The following is a 14,906-nucleotide window of genomic DNA, read 5'->3' on the forward strand; positions in this document are numbered from 1 at the left end:
AAAAGAGGGCTGATACAGACAAAAATGGCCGCAGATGTAAATTAAGTGGCTATCTGGAAAGACAGAGAGACCCACATGTATTTAAAGTGAACTTCAAACAGGAGCAAGTAAAAACAGGCCATGATCGCTTATGACTACAAAGATAACAGAGCTGATGATCTGCTCAATAGCAGCCCTGCAAATTATATCAGAAATTGCAGATGCAGTGTGTTTTTTCCTTTGAAGAGTACACAAGGACAAGAATTAAAAAACAAGTTTCAACTCTACAGGAGTGTACTTGTAGGACTGAATACATTCATGTGAACCAGCCTAGGCTTGAGCATAAGCATACTGTGATGGCCAAAACTGAACAACTATTTCCTAGTTACAAGGTGTGGAGCTGGAGGAACTTTTTTCCATTTTCTGAAGAAGGGTCCCGACCCGAAATGTCAGCTTTCCTGCTCCTCTGATGCTACCTGACCTGCTGTGTTCCTCCAGCTCCACATCTTGTTATCTCAGACTCCAGCATCGGCAGTTCCTACTATCTCTATCCCCTTGCATTGCAGCTAAAGATTCTCTCTCTCTCTCTCTCTCATTCAGAGTGTTATTAATGAGTTAAAAAGAAATCAAAACTATAGAATCTCATTGAATATGCAAAAATTAAGGATCACAGAACTGACTTTTAAACTTCCAACCCCAATACTACCAGTAACTCCCATAACAATGGCCGAACATTCAATATTCAACCAAATGCTCCATGTGAACCATTCACAAATGGAACCATATATTATTTTTTAAAAATCTTTTAACCTTTAGGACTGATGTCTAATCTATGTGAATGCTAATTGTGTTTCTAATTCTTCTCATGTTTATTCATTAATAAACTTATTCTTTGTTAAATTTAAGAAAGCCTAGTCAAATGGCCTAATGGTATTACCTCTGGACTATTAATGCTGACACTCAGGCAACGTTCTGGGGAAAAATCCAAAATCTTAGGTCAATAATTGCCAGTAATCAGGCTATAAATTGTAGCGATTGTAATGAGATCAGTCAGGTGGACCTCACTGAATATGAGTTCCTTGTTGGGGGCTGTTAATCTGGTCCACTTGGGGAGCCCTGGCTAACAGATAAGAAGAGGACTGTCAGAGGTTTTGTTCATGCTGAGAGCTGGCTCTGAGAATGCTGGATCAATGTGAAATGTCCTGGCCTCTGTGGAGTTACTTCACAAACAACTGAAAATGCAGTTGTTTTGATTCCACTGATTCAGTTTGACTGAAGGAGTAAAGGTGATTGTCTTACTGGATCTTAGGAAACTTAAATCCATTTGATTTCAATTTACCCATACAATATTATTAAAACTGTGATGATTCTGATGCCCAATAAACCTCATACTACTAGTCCTGTCTTCCTTTAGTTTGCTAATGCAAGTGATACAGGATAGGAAACTCCCAGCCATTCAAGACAATATTAGATATTCTTTTAGCAGATGTGAATACAGATACCTGGAATGATACTTTGCTTTTTGGTATTAATTTCCACTGAGCACTGTGATACCATTATTTACACAGAATTGGAATGAGACAAATTTACAGAAGTACAAAGAGTATAATGGAGAAAAATGTCTTTTAGAAGACTGTGAATTACCCACTCCGATGCCAGGCTGCACACCTACTCCAAAGCCAGGCTGCACACCCACGCCAATACCTACATTTTGATAATGAAAATTTCATAATTAGAAAGTTTAGGTTTGGCATTAGCTGCCCACATGTTATCTTCTCAATTCTACACATTCATTTCAATATCTAAGTCAATCTGTTATTGTCTTTAACAACTGTAGTTTTAAGATAAATTGAACTGTTTTCTTTTAAGCTCCCAACTCCAAAGGAATACAATATTGTGGACTGTGTACACTGTAAATCCACTGAGTGTCCAAAAACAATTCCTTGTCATGTCCACGGGTATTTCCTTTGAACCATTCCCATAGATAGCTTAATCAACAATCAGGATATTTTACTTAGTACCACATTTGTGCTGACAAAATGGCTCATCCCAGCTATTCCTGCCCTTCTCTTTATCACCGATTAACCCTTGCTAGTTCTGAGCCCTCATGCAAATTCCCATCTTCCTGGAAGGTTGCTCAGATCTTGTACCTCAGATTTCAATAAGGAAAATCTTTGACTTCAAGAGTTAACTGTAAAAAAACTGATCCTTGCACATCATGTTTAAATGAATGTGAACCAAGCCACAAGATTCTTCTGCACTGTTAACTTTCTGATGAAGGCAAGATGCAATAATAACATGTTTTAATATTATCCGCATGTTTGGCATGCAAATGTATTACATTAGGAAAACAGCATGAGATTGCATGATGCCTAATGTACCACAAACATACTATGAGCTAATCTCTAAATTTGAAACTGCCATCGGAAAAATGGAATTTCAGCTCTGCCTAATTAAGTCTTTCTGTCTTCAATATCTCTGTTCTTGCAAGTCCCACAAAATTCTTCATGTGGTTACTGTCATAACAGCTTCATTAAAATAACGTAAAGCCTCAGAAAATTTTCTGGTGTTATATCTAAAATATATAATTACTTAAGGGAAAAGGTAATTAGTAAAATGTGGCAAAATACAAGTGTGCTACTCATGTTTTTTTTGGCTTGGTATCTGTATCAAAATGAAATAATTTATAAATTGTGCATCACTCAAACGAATTATGAAATGAAGTGAGAAGATATTACAGAGGTTCAAAATTCATTAATGAATTCTCAAGTATTCCACCTCATGTAGCTTGTTATGCTAGAATCTAGCTACTGTGATATTTCAAGAACGTAGAAATATCACAAAACAGATGTAATGGTTATATTTAACAGGAAAATACTTTTGTGTTCAATATGAAGATGGTCTTATCCTATCCTCAAATATATGATAATATAAATTGATTATTACATAGATTAATGATTGTGTGGAAGTAATATTATTTACCTCTATACTTAGCAGCTTTAGATGCAGCAGCTCCACCTATAACAATAAAGAATGGACAGGAAATGATATAGCTGAGACTGAGAATATCCCGGATATAACTAGAAGCATACCAGAGATTAAATATAATACAGCATTCCTGTGATAGATTTTCTGAAGTTTATATCATTAACATAAAGCCAGCTAGGGTTAGCCTTTGGATTCTAGTAGATGAAAATCCAGCTGCTGTCAATTTGTAATTAAACATTTCTTGAAAGCATCTGACTGTTTTGACAAGCTTGTTTAACTTTTACTGAACTAGGTAAATACTTTCAAAAATATTTCAATATGTGGATTTTTGTTCCTTAGGGAACAATAGATTCTGAAGGTAAAAAGAAGGGTTTAGACCTGAAATTGTATCAGAGATAATGGGAACTGCAGATGCTGGAGAATGCAAGATAATAAAGTGTGAAGCTGGATGAACACAGCAGGCCAAGCAGCATCTCATGAGCACAAAAGCTGACGTTTCGGGCCTAGACCCTTCATCAGATTTTGCAGCTCTGGACATCAAAGTATTTAGGCCGCTATCTCAAAAAGGATAGATACCAACAAAATTTGGTACATAAGGCATGTTCCAGAGATGAACTTAATAGATTTTGACAAAAATGCGGACCTGGATTCTAAATTATTTCCAGAATCTGTTTATACTGGGAGATAGGGTAAATTAACTTTTTTAAAAAAGAAAATTATTTGTTTTAGAACATTGTGGATTGTTGTGGCTGTGGGCAGAGTTAACAAAATAGATTGTTAGATATGGATTTGCCCAAATTTTCCTGGGAATGAAGCATACTAATGAAGAAATTTCTTGTTTCAGCTTAATAATTAAAGCACACCAGTCAGGTATGGATCAGCCTCAAGGAACAACAGCAGCATAATTGAAATAATGACTAGTTAGCACAATGTGGTGAGAAACATTCTCTGCCGTGTGTACTCCTCTCTTGTTTAAAGAGTTATATTTCCATTGTTGGACTTTCAGATTTGGTTATTAACAGATATGGGCAAGGTAAGTGAATAGACAAAGTTTCAAATGAGAAACTGAGGTCTGAGGATATTCCCAGATGCTTCCATATTTTGCAGTTTTTCTGTTTGACTGGTTTGTACCACAATTGATAGAGCTCACATGGTTACCATTGAGCAAGTTATTTTTAATTCCAGGTTCTTAATAAATTCAAATTTAACCATCTGCCATGGTGAGATTATAACCAATGAAACCAAAATGTCAACTTGGGGTTCATTACCACTACACCACTGCCTCTGCAGGGCTACAGGGAAAAGGGGAAGGTATTAAGTAATAGGCCCCTGCAGAGGTCCAGCACAGGTATGATGGGCGGAATGGCCTTCTTCTCTGCTGTGATCATTCTATAGTTATCGCGTCTTTCTAAATGGAAAATTATCCTGTTCCTCAGAACTGTTTTCAATAATGTTCCCAATTCTGAGTTTAGGTTGGTTGGGCTGAAATACTTTGTCTATCTCTTTCACCTTTTTAAACAATAGTACAATATTAGCTTGCCTTCCTCTCCTTTGGTACTACTCTTATGGCCAGAGAAGACTGGAAAATGATGGCAAGAGCATCCTATTTTCCTTCTCCTATTTTCCTTAATAGCCTTTGCTACACATTATTTGCACCTGGGAATATATCCATGTTCAAAGATATCAAACTTCTTAATATTTCCTAACATACTTAAATCTAATATTTCACACTCCATCATCTTGATTTCAATGTTTTGTTCATTAAAAATCATACTAATATCAGAGAATGCTATCAAATCAATGCAATCAGCTTCATGAGCGACCTGAGGCAATAGTTCTCGATCATTTTCAGGGAGTGAATTTTCTTCTGAGATATTTATTGTGTTGGAGTTATTGCCTCCTGAGCTGGTATCCCAGCATGGGTGGTTGACGACAAGGTTACTATTGTTCTTCCTTGTCATGGTTCTGCTGCACCCTTTTCTGCTTTTCAGTGATCCAGGGCAGAGCTAAAGATATGGATGCCATGCTGCTGGGAAGCCAGGCAACTTGGAAGAGAAGATCAAAAGGAAATTTCAAATTTCAGAAATTACTGTCAAAATCTTGAGAAACCTTGAAAGCAAAAAAAGCAAACTGTCAGATCAAGACCTTTGACAAGAAAGCAATTTTCAGATTTTGGCATCTCAATTATTCAGCCTCATCAGATTCTGTTATCCTTTCTCCTTGTGATATCTGGTGAGTTCCAGGAAGAACATGAACATAGTAAAAAATCAGAATCTTAGGTTTAATGTATTTTTAATGGAAGACCCTTGTGTCAAGGAGTTTTCCACTGACTAAAGAATACATACAGCTCAAAAAACCAAAGTCCGTTTGGTTTTTGTTGGTTTCACAACATGTTGACAATTAAAGCTTATTTGCTCCATACCTGCACAGAAATACATCAAACTTATGGGTGAAGCCTAGTCTGGGTTGATACTTTCCTTAGGCACTAACTGATTGCTAAAACGTTTCTTTTTCTAACTGCTGGAAACCTAAATCAATTGCTTTTAATGCACTCTTACAGTGTTATTTAAGCTATGTTAGTTCTCTGATTCCCAATATAACAGAGGTTACTTGTCCTTAATTCCGAAATTTTGTTTGTGCCACCTAAACCTTGTGATTTTCTTCTGATTAATTACAAAATCGGTAGGAGTATCCCAGGCTGGTGTCACAAAGATGTAAAACTACAGCCATTCAACACATTAAATGATAAATGTTCATTTACTTATTAACTGAAATTTATTAACCTTCCCTTACAGTATCCTTCACAATGGCAATAATCTACAGTTACAATTTTCCTTCTGCCTTTGGTGTTAATTTGAAAGTGTGCCCAGACAGCATCATTTACACAGAATTATCATAAGATAAATTTTAATATTAATAGATGAAAATGTTTTTCAGTAAATTACCCACTCCGGCGTCAGGCAGAACACCTACTCCTGCTCCAGGCTGAACTCCTACTCCTATGCCAGGTTGCACACCCAATCCTAGGCCTGCAATTGAGATTACAAGAATTTAACAATCAGAAATATTGGACAGTTTTTAAAGATGTGATTCTTGCTCACTGGCTGAACAGCCAGTGAGAGATCCACATTGTCTCTTTTATGGAAGGCTTTCTCATGCACTTAAATGGACAGTGTCAAGCTTTCCCTGGATTCAAGGGTCCTGTGGGCAGAGGTCGGTTTCTCTAGTCAATCAGGGAACAGCAGGTTATTTGAAGAGCAGTACCAATAGAGAGGCAGTGATTGTCGCTGACAGGGCACACATCCAAGGCTTGGCGAGATGTCGGGCCGCGGTGAGTGCCGGCAAGAAGAGACTGTGGAGTCTGATCATGGAGATATGAATACAGATCAACAGCAAAAGCAGGGCAGTGGCTTTCAGCAGCAATCTCCAATCCTAAATGCAGGGTTCCCTGGTCAGACATTGAGTACTTTTTAGTGATGGCCCCTCTACCCGAAAGAATACAAGCAATCAGATACTTTCCAATCAATCTGCTCAGAGATATTATTCCACACATCTGAAGCAGATGGGAATTGATTTCAGCCATCCTGGTTCAGAAGTAGGCACATAACCATTGCACAACTACAGTCCTCCCATCAACCATCTCTGAGTTTGATTGTTATATCCCCCACATGCTGAGCCCTGTTCTTCATTTGGTTAAATTAAGAGGTTGCGTACACCCACAGATCTTCGACATGATGAACTCAATTATGATGGAGATGGGAAGCCAATCACCACTCTCCATTCAGAGTCAAAAGCCTCTCCCCAATCAACTGCCAAACTTGTCAAAGAGAAGGACATTAAATTTCACCCAGTAAATCATTAATTTACAAATATTATTAATCTCTTCAACAGAAATAAACTACATTACACTCAAATGTATAACAATAATTTGATGATTATACAGATTAATGATTATATCAGAAGTAGGAATATTTACCTCTGTACTTAGCAGCTTTAGATGCAGCAAGTCCACCTGCAATGATAGAGAATCAACAGACTATCTGTATATAGATATGACAAGAGGCATTCAAAAGATTAACAGCAATTCTTTTCCCTGAAACTGCTATCATTAACATCTATTACATACACAAATAAAGTGAAATTAATGTAATGCAAAATATTTATAAGTAACATTTTGTGGCTTACAAGTTAACTTTGAAAATCATCCCTGCAACCTTTGTCCTATCGAAACTTATGTTAATAGCAGCGAAGATAGTATAGAAATTTTGACAGTGATGCAATTTTGTTAGCAGGTTCCTCTTACAGCCCATCTGTAGCTGCAGAATTGTCAACTGACAGTGCGTTCAGCCACTCAAAGGCTTCAGCTCTCATTGCAAGTATCTCTTATGCACGTTGCTGTCATTTGAAATTTTAATTGCAACTGTTTGGGAAAAAAGATGAATGCAAAAATAATGCACACGCTTCTGGTTAATCCAATTAAAATGACATTATGTTGAAAACAATCCATTGCCCTCTTTCTACAACCCTAACAATTCCTTTCATGATCTTTAAGACCAAAACCAGGTTATCCCTCAATTTTCCTTTCCCTAGAGAGGACAGCCCTAGTTTGTTCCGTCTTACCTGATAAGCTTCTCATTTTATTTCTGGCATCATCCTTTTTACTTACTATTTGCATCTTCTCCAATGCTTGCATATACTGTATGGAGTGCAGAACCGTGACCATGTGGGCTCAACAAGGTTCAATTATGTTTGATACAAAGGTCTGTTATTCCATCCTCTCCCTATGGTAATGAAACCCAATGCTATTTTCCTCTTTTGATAATCTGTCTCATTATTGTTAGTGATTTGCTCATCTGTACTTTGAGATCGTTCTGCTTTCTAACCCACTTGTATTCTTATTTCCAGAGAGTGACCTCTTTATTCTTCTTACTGAGTGACCTTCCATTTATCTTAACTGAAATAAATTTCACAATGATATGCCCTTTTTGCAAGTCTATTACCATTGATTTACAATTTTTCACAGTGTTCCTCAATATTAATATAAATCACTGATTTGATGTCCGCTCCTGTTTCCTGACTCCAGATTGCTCATGTAAATCATGAACAACACTGTTCCCAATAATGAGACTTCTGGAATATCATTTGACACTTTTTTCCATTTCAGCAACAACATTAACCCCTACACTCTACTTTCAACTTTGTCTCCAGTATTATCTATTATTTTTCCAATTCTGCGTCATTCAATCTTACTCACATGTCTACAATGCATTACCTTAGCAAAAACCTTGAAAATATACGTACATTTTATCTACTGTATTATTCTTGTCTGGTCTTTCTGTTACTTATTCAAATAACCCTCAATGTTGTTCAAACATGATCTACTATTTGACAGCTGTACTGAACATTCAATATTATCTCTTTCTGTTTCTACATGTTTTTCTTATTACATCTTTTGAAAAAAAATTTAATTCTGTTTCCTATAATCCATGTTAAATTAACTATCTATAGTTTATGGGTTTGCTCTATCTCCCTTCTGAATTAAAAGAATCCTGCTTTATGGTTGCAGGATGAAGTTCACCTCAATTGGACCTTTTGAAGTTTGAGGTAGAATGGAAGAAATTGATCAATTTATTGTCCCTATAATTTTCAATTTGAGGGCAACAAGCTATCTAGGTTTCTAAGAAAAGCTGGACAAGCAATAGTTAAACTTCAAGGGCAGTGAGTTTATCTTCATGTTTACGCACAAAATTCTGTAATGTGTGATGCAATAAAGTGAAATGTGATCATCAGTGTGTGATACATTAATATTTTGTAAATACTCGTAAATGTTCAAGAATCCATGCATGTAAATAGTGTAAGATACTCATTCTTTAACATATTGGCTGATTTCTAGATTTGATCAAGATGATGGACCTTATTGATTTCATTCCAAATGAGCAAAGAAATTACCACATATTTTCAAATGTAAGAACTGGAAGGATCAAGGTGTGATATTAGCAAAGTAGAACCTCTGGAGTTGCAGGTGCCATATACAAAGCAAACAGTCCTTTATTTTCTACCCTCCCACCACCCCCCCACCCCCCCCCAGTCCAACCTGTTCAGACATGTAACTAGACACCTCTGGAGAAGATGGAATTTGAACCTGGGTCTCTTGGCCCAGGGGCAGGACACTACCTCTGCAAAACAAAAAGGCCACCAGTAAACACTCCTTATGCTCTTGCTTGTTCGTGTCTTGTCAATCATGTTGTTAAGCTTTGTTCGTGGCATTGTTAAGGTTAAAAGAAACAGGTGATTGACATTAATTGTCCTTAAGAACTTCAAATTTGAATTAGTTAAAATAATGGAATGTTGGATGAAAACTATAAGAATGAAGAATCAATTTCCACAAAGAAAAGTTAAGTCTTGTTGCTATTTTACCATCCCAGCTTGGGTTCCATTAACTGTGATAACATAGAAAGGTTTCCTGAAAGCAAAGATTGGAAATTAAGATTTCTTTCAGGCAGAAAATTTCAATGTGAATTACTTGGCAAGGCATGGAAGGAGAGAATGAGAATTAGAAACCCTTATTGTTGAGAAGTTTTTGTGGCTATTGACAAATTTACAAGACAGGTTGAAACAGAGCAAATCAGAAATGGAATGGATCAGTCTGCCCTCAGACCAGACCCAGTCTCAGTTTTCACCTAACAGAGCTGTGCATCATCTTAAAATAGGGTACATTTGAGGATGTTCTGAAAACAAATAAAATATTAAAGAAATTAAATTCAGAGAAACGCATCACATTTCCTATCTTAGATGATCCGCACATGAGAAATTACTTATTTTCAGCAATGTTTAATCTGCCAGTCATCCAGGGAAGCATTTTAGTGCTGCAGAGTTTGTCATATTTTTGACAGGAAATAATAATGCATGTTGCCCTGGGAAACAAATACATTTTTTAAAAATGTAGTTAAAAGTACCCTAGATGTTGTAACACTGACATAAATAGAAACAATAAATATGCAGGTGTACATGTCTAATATTCTGAAGGAAATCTGATATAAAAAATGTGCATACAGAATATTATGTGGTTAACTGTTCTCTGTGGGACAGTTGTTCACTCAATAAATTGTATTGCAGAGAAAAGGGTGAGAATTGACCAAACTATTTGTAAGTCATAAAAGCATGCAGATTGGAAACAGGCTCTTTGACGCAATTTGTCCATGCTGACCAAGTTTCTGGAACTGAACTAGTCTCATATACAGTCATAGATGCATTCGGTATGGTAAGGGAGTGAAGTTCAAAAGTAAATTGAAGTGACTGCAATGAGGTCAGCTAGGTGGACCTCATAGAATATGAGTTTTTTTATTGTTAAGGGCTGTTAATCTAGTCCAGTCTGGGAGCCTTGGCTCACTGATACGGAGTGTCAGAAGTCTGTTCACTCTGACAGCTGGCTCTGAGGAAGCTGGGTCATTGTCAAAGATTCTCCAGGTTTAAATAAAGACTGACTGGGTGATGAAATATTGGCCTCTGTGGAATTATTTCCCAGACAATTTTTAAAAGATAAAATGATTGAATCAAGTCACCAAATGTCGAACAGTGTTACAAAGAGAAATGCCTGCCCAAAAAAAATTAGGTGTCTTTTAGGAAGGCGATTTTTTGTTAAAAATTATTTTGGAAAGTTGAACCAAGTTTGAATTTAAATGTCTTTTCATGGTACTTGTTAATGTGATAGTTAGGAGAAAGGTAGTTGATACTAATTGTCTTTGTCAGAAGATCCAGTCATGCTCTACATATTTGATACTGAATACCACTGAAATTTATTCAGCTCATGTGGCGTAAACATCACAGGTAAGGCAATCATTTTAAATCCCTAATTGTGCTTGATTAATAATACTGGCTTGTCAGTCTCGTCACATTCCAATAGTAGATAAAATAAACAGGTTTTGAAAACAAAAGCTTCAAACTTTGTTTGATTAGCAGAATTACCACTGCTGCAAAAATTGCTTGTTGTTGCAGGAATTCTGGAACAGATCAGTCTTACCTGCTATGGTCAGAACTTTTAGATACAATGTTGCAGATATATCAAACTATGTTATGTGACAATTAAACCTACAGTTCTGGAGAAGACACATCAGGCTTAAAACATTAACTCTTTTTCTCTCTCTACAGATACCACCAGACCCCCTGCTGAGTTTCTCCAGCACTTTGTTTTTACTTCAGATTTCCAGCATCCGCATCGCTTTGCTTTTAGGGGTACATAACTGGTCCCTGATGGTTATAACAATGTATGACTGATTAATGTTAATTGTATCCATTGTTCTCAGGCATAACCTATAATTTGTTAGCCAAAATAAACACCTTTATTGGTTAAAGCTCTCTAGTGATCTATCACCTATCACCGGTAATTAGACAGTGGCACAGAATCAACATAGAAAGAAATGTTCATTACAGTGAACAGCAAAGAACAGCTGCCAGTGGTTGGTACCCAGAACCCAATTTAGATAACAAGTCTGAGTGGCTTGGAAAGAATTCTTAAAGTGCAGAGTATGATGACTCATTATTGGTTGTTGATGGATGAAAGTGAAAGCCAAACTTATCGTTTCTATCTTGTGCCTAAGAGAAGGTACCAGCAGAATTGAATGGCTTGCTAGGTAATTTCTGAACGAAACTGGAGTGGGACTGCAATCATACTTTAGCAGATCAGGAATAAAATCAGGTTTATTTCTCTGAAATACAGCAGTGAACTTGATGTGTTTTTGGGACAAGTTCCAAATTTTTAAAAGCAGATTTGATTTTCAAACTAACATTCTGGGATTTTAACTTTTATGCCGGAGGAATTTCATATGTATCTTTCTTGCAAGTGGCATTTGAAAATGAAGATGAAGACTTTGAAACTGGTTTGCTAGGACATGGTCAGTGGAGCTGAAAGTGAAAGTTTGATGTAATGAGGGACAATCATGGACATATTCCATTTGTCATACCTTTGGACTCATCAAATTCCAACAGATGAATGCAACAAGACAAAGGGGAGTAATGTAGAATGTTGTTATTACCAGTTTTAAGTTAACTATGAACCTTAATCATTTGTTTATAGTTTTTTTGTACTTTAGTCTTTTAGATCGTCTTGAACTTGTAGTTATGGTATATCAAAACTGTAGTAAGTTATAGGCAATCCTCCATTTCCATACTTTGAGAACTATTGGTAACTCTCAAAACTCATCACAAAATTCTAAATTTTAACTAACTGAGTGTATCAGGCTACAAAAAATGCAAATGGAGCTGTTTTGATTCTCTGTGTTTATGTTCATATGTACTCAAGTCTCTTTCATTCTAAATGTAGTGTATGCTGCAATAGCCAAACTTATGTTATTAAAGCTGAGTGATGTGCAGCTCAATGACATCATCACAAGCTTACGCCAGAGTTCTGAAGCCCTTACATGACAGTATCCACAACATGCATCTTGTCCTGATCAGACCCATTATCTGCATGTCCATCTGACTGACAGGCTTTGTTTCCAATTAGTGGTAAGGATTGGGGCTATGTCACAGCTTAGAGTGGTTTCTTGGTTTGACAGTGGTGGTGAGAATGGTAGTTGATCATAGGTAGAACGGATTAGATTGCTCATCCAATGTAGGACAGGTGCAGTCCAAATGGACTTGAATGATACCCAATCTCTAGATGTAAGATTAAAGAATGAGATCTCTGACTTCAGGTGTGTTTGAGGGGAGGGATTTTGAAGGTAGTAAGATGAGAAGCTTAGTTTAGTTTTAACATCAAAAAGAAGTATTAAAAATAAGATGTGTAGAGCTAGATGAACACAGCAGGCCAATGAAATGAAATTTTCAGAAGAAGAGGCCAAACCTGAAACACCAGCTTTCCTGCTCCTCTGATGCTGCTTGGCCTGATATGTTCATCCAGCTCTACACCTAGTTATCTCAGATTCTCCAGCATTAGCAGTTCTCACTATCTCTGAACCTATTCAAAATAAGAACTGCATTTTAAAAATATTACAAGCACTTACTAGTAGTTTCCAAATCAAAGTATTTTACCCTGACGTTGTAGCTTACCCAAAGAAGTTCTTAAGTACTGTAAGTGGCAACACAGTCATTACAATGTGTGCTCACTTGCTGTAATGCCTACCAGATGTCATATCAAGCACTGTGGGGTGGACAGGTATCACTTACAAGAACATGCCACGTTTGTGTGGTGGGGACTGATGCACAGCCTTCAAATTTAATAAAGTTTGTGCTTAATTTACAATGCATCTCCTTGATTTTAGAAATGATCTTGGATTGGATGATGTAGAATCTTTGTGGTTGGAAGTAACAAATAACAAGGGGCTGAAGACATTGGTGAGAGTAGTGTAGAGACCCCTTAACAACAAATGGACTGATACAGAATAAATCAGAAAATAATACAGACATGTAAAAAAAGACAATACATGAATCATGGGTGACTTCAATCTTCATATATTTCTGGACAATCAATGGGCAACAGGTAGCCATGAGGAAGAATTAATAGAGCATGTTTGGGATAATTTTCTAGTACAATGACTTTAGATGGAATCAGCGATCAGGCTATTTTGAATCTGGTCATGTGTAATGAAGCAGGTTTAATAAATGGTCTAATAATAACACTGTAGAATTTAGATTCAGTGTGAGAGTGAGAAATGTGGATCAGAAACAACTGTGTTAAATTTAAATAAAGACAATGACAACAGGCACGAACACAGAGTTGGCTGCAGTGGAATGGAAAGGGATTTAGTAGGAAAGATGGGTGATGAATAATGACATTTTTTTTAACTTCATGACTCAAAGAAAAAGATATCTACCAGTAAGGAAGAATGATTTTTGGAACAGGATGAGTTAATCACAGATAACCAGAGAAGTTAAAGACAATATGATAAGGAAAGAAAAAGTATACAATGCTGCAAAGATCAATCGTAATTTCAGAGCACTGGGAAAATCTGATAGCCAAAAATAGTTGGTTATTGAATGCAATAAAGAGGGGAGGCATAAACCATGGGTACAAACCAGCAAGTATCATAAAAATAAACAGATAGTAAGAGCTTCTTTAAAAATGAAAAGCAACAGTGAATATGGATGCTTTAGATAATGAGGATGTGGAAATAATAATGTGTATCCAGAAAATGGTAAAGGATATGAACAAATACTGTGTTAGTCTTCACGGTGAAAAATAGTAATAACATTACAATAATATTAAGTAATAAAGCTGCGGGAGTAATGAAAGAAACATAATAACCATCACCAGATAAAATGTACTGGGAAAATAGTGGTGCTAAAGGCTTATAAGTCTGCTGGACTTGGTGGGCATCCTAGGATTTTAAAGAAGTAGCTACACAGATAGTGGATGCACTGGCAATAATCTTCCAGGATTGCTTACATTGAGGGAAAGACCCAGAAGAGTGAAAAACTGCCAATGTAACATTTTTATTTGAAAAAGGAAAGGAAAAAAAAAGGTAGCTGTAGGCCACTTTGCTTAACATCCGTTATTGGGAAAATGTTAATCTATTATAAAGGATATAGTAGCAGAGCGATCAGGAACACACAATAATAATCAGGCAAGGGAATTAATAAAGGAAAAATCATGTTTGACAATTTTATTACAATTCTTTCCAGGAGGTAACAAGCAAAGTAAATAAAGGGGAACCAATATATGTAATCTATTTGAATTTCCAAAAGACATTTGAACAATACTGCACATGAGGGTATTTCATGAACTAAGACTGTATGGTGTTGAGGTAGCATATTTTCATGGATGGAGGATTGGCTAGCTAATTCAAAACAGAGAGTTGGGCTAAATGTGGTATTTTCAGGATGACAACCTGTAATTAGTATAATTCCACAGGGATTATGTTAGGGCCACAATTACTTACAATTGCATGACAGAAGTGAATGTACTATTGCTAAGTTTACGGATGACACAAAAATAGGTGGGA

At 36.5% G+C, this 14,906-nt stretch overlaps 1 protein-coding gene across 11 annotated transcripts in view; it reads right to left on the reverse strand.

Moving 5' to 3' along the window:
- Positions 1–14,906, reverse strand: part of elna (elastin a) — a 229,937-nt gene that overhangs the window by 33,247 nt on the left and 181,784 nt on the right. For all 11 annotated transcript variants that reach the window (XM_059655517.1, XM_059655511.1, XM_059655521.1 and 8 more), the window contains 4 exons: positions 6,944–6,979; positions 5,913–5,996; positions 2,962–2,997; positions 1,624–1,683 (listed from right to left, as the gene is read on the reverse strand). In XM_059655517.1, the coding sequence (XP_059511500.1) occupies positions 1,624–1,683; positions 2,962–2,997; positions 5,913–5,996; positions 6,944–6,979 (216 nt within the window). The remainder of the gene's footprint in view (positions 1–1,623; positions 1,684–2,961; positions 2,998–5,912; positions 5,997–6,943; positions 6,980–14,906) is intronic.

The sequence above is a fragment of the Stegostoma tigrinum genome, chromosome 27, assembly GCF_030684315.1.
Source record: "Stegostoma tigrinum isolate sSteTig4 chromosome 27, sSteTig4.hap1, whole genome shotgun sequence".
NCBI lineage: Eukaryota > Metazoa > Chordata > Chondrichthyes > Orectolobiformes > Stegostomatidae > Stegostoma > Stegostoma tigrinum.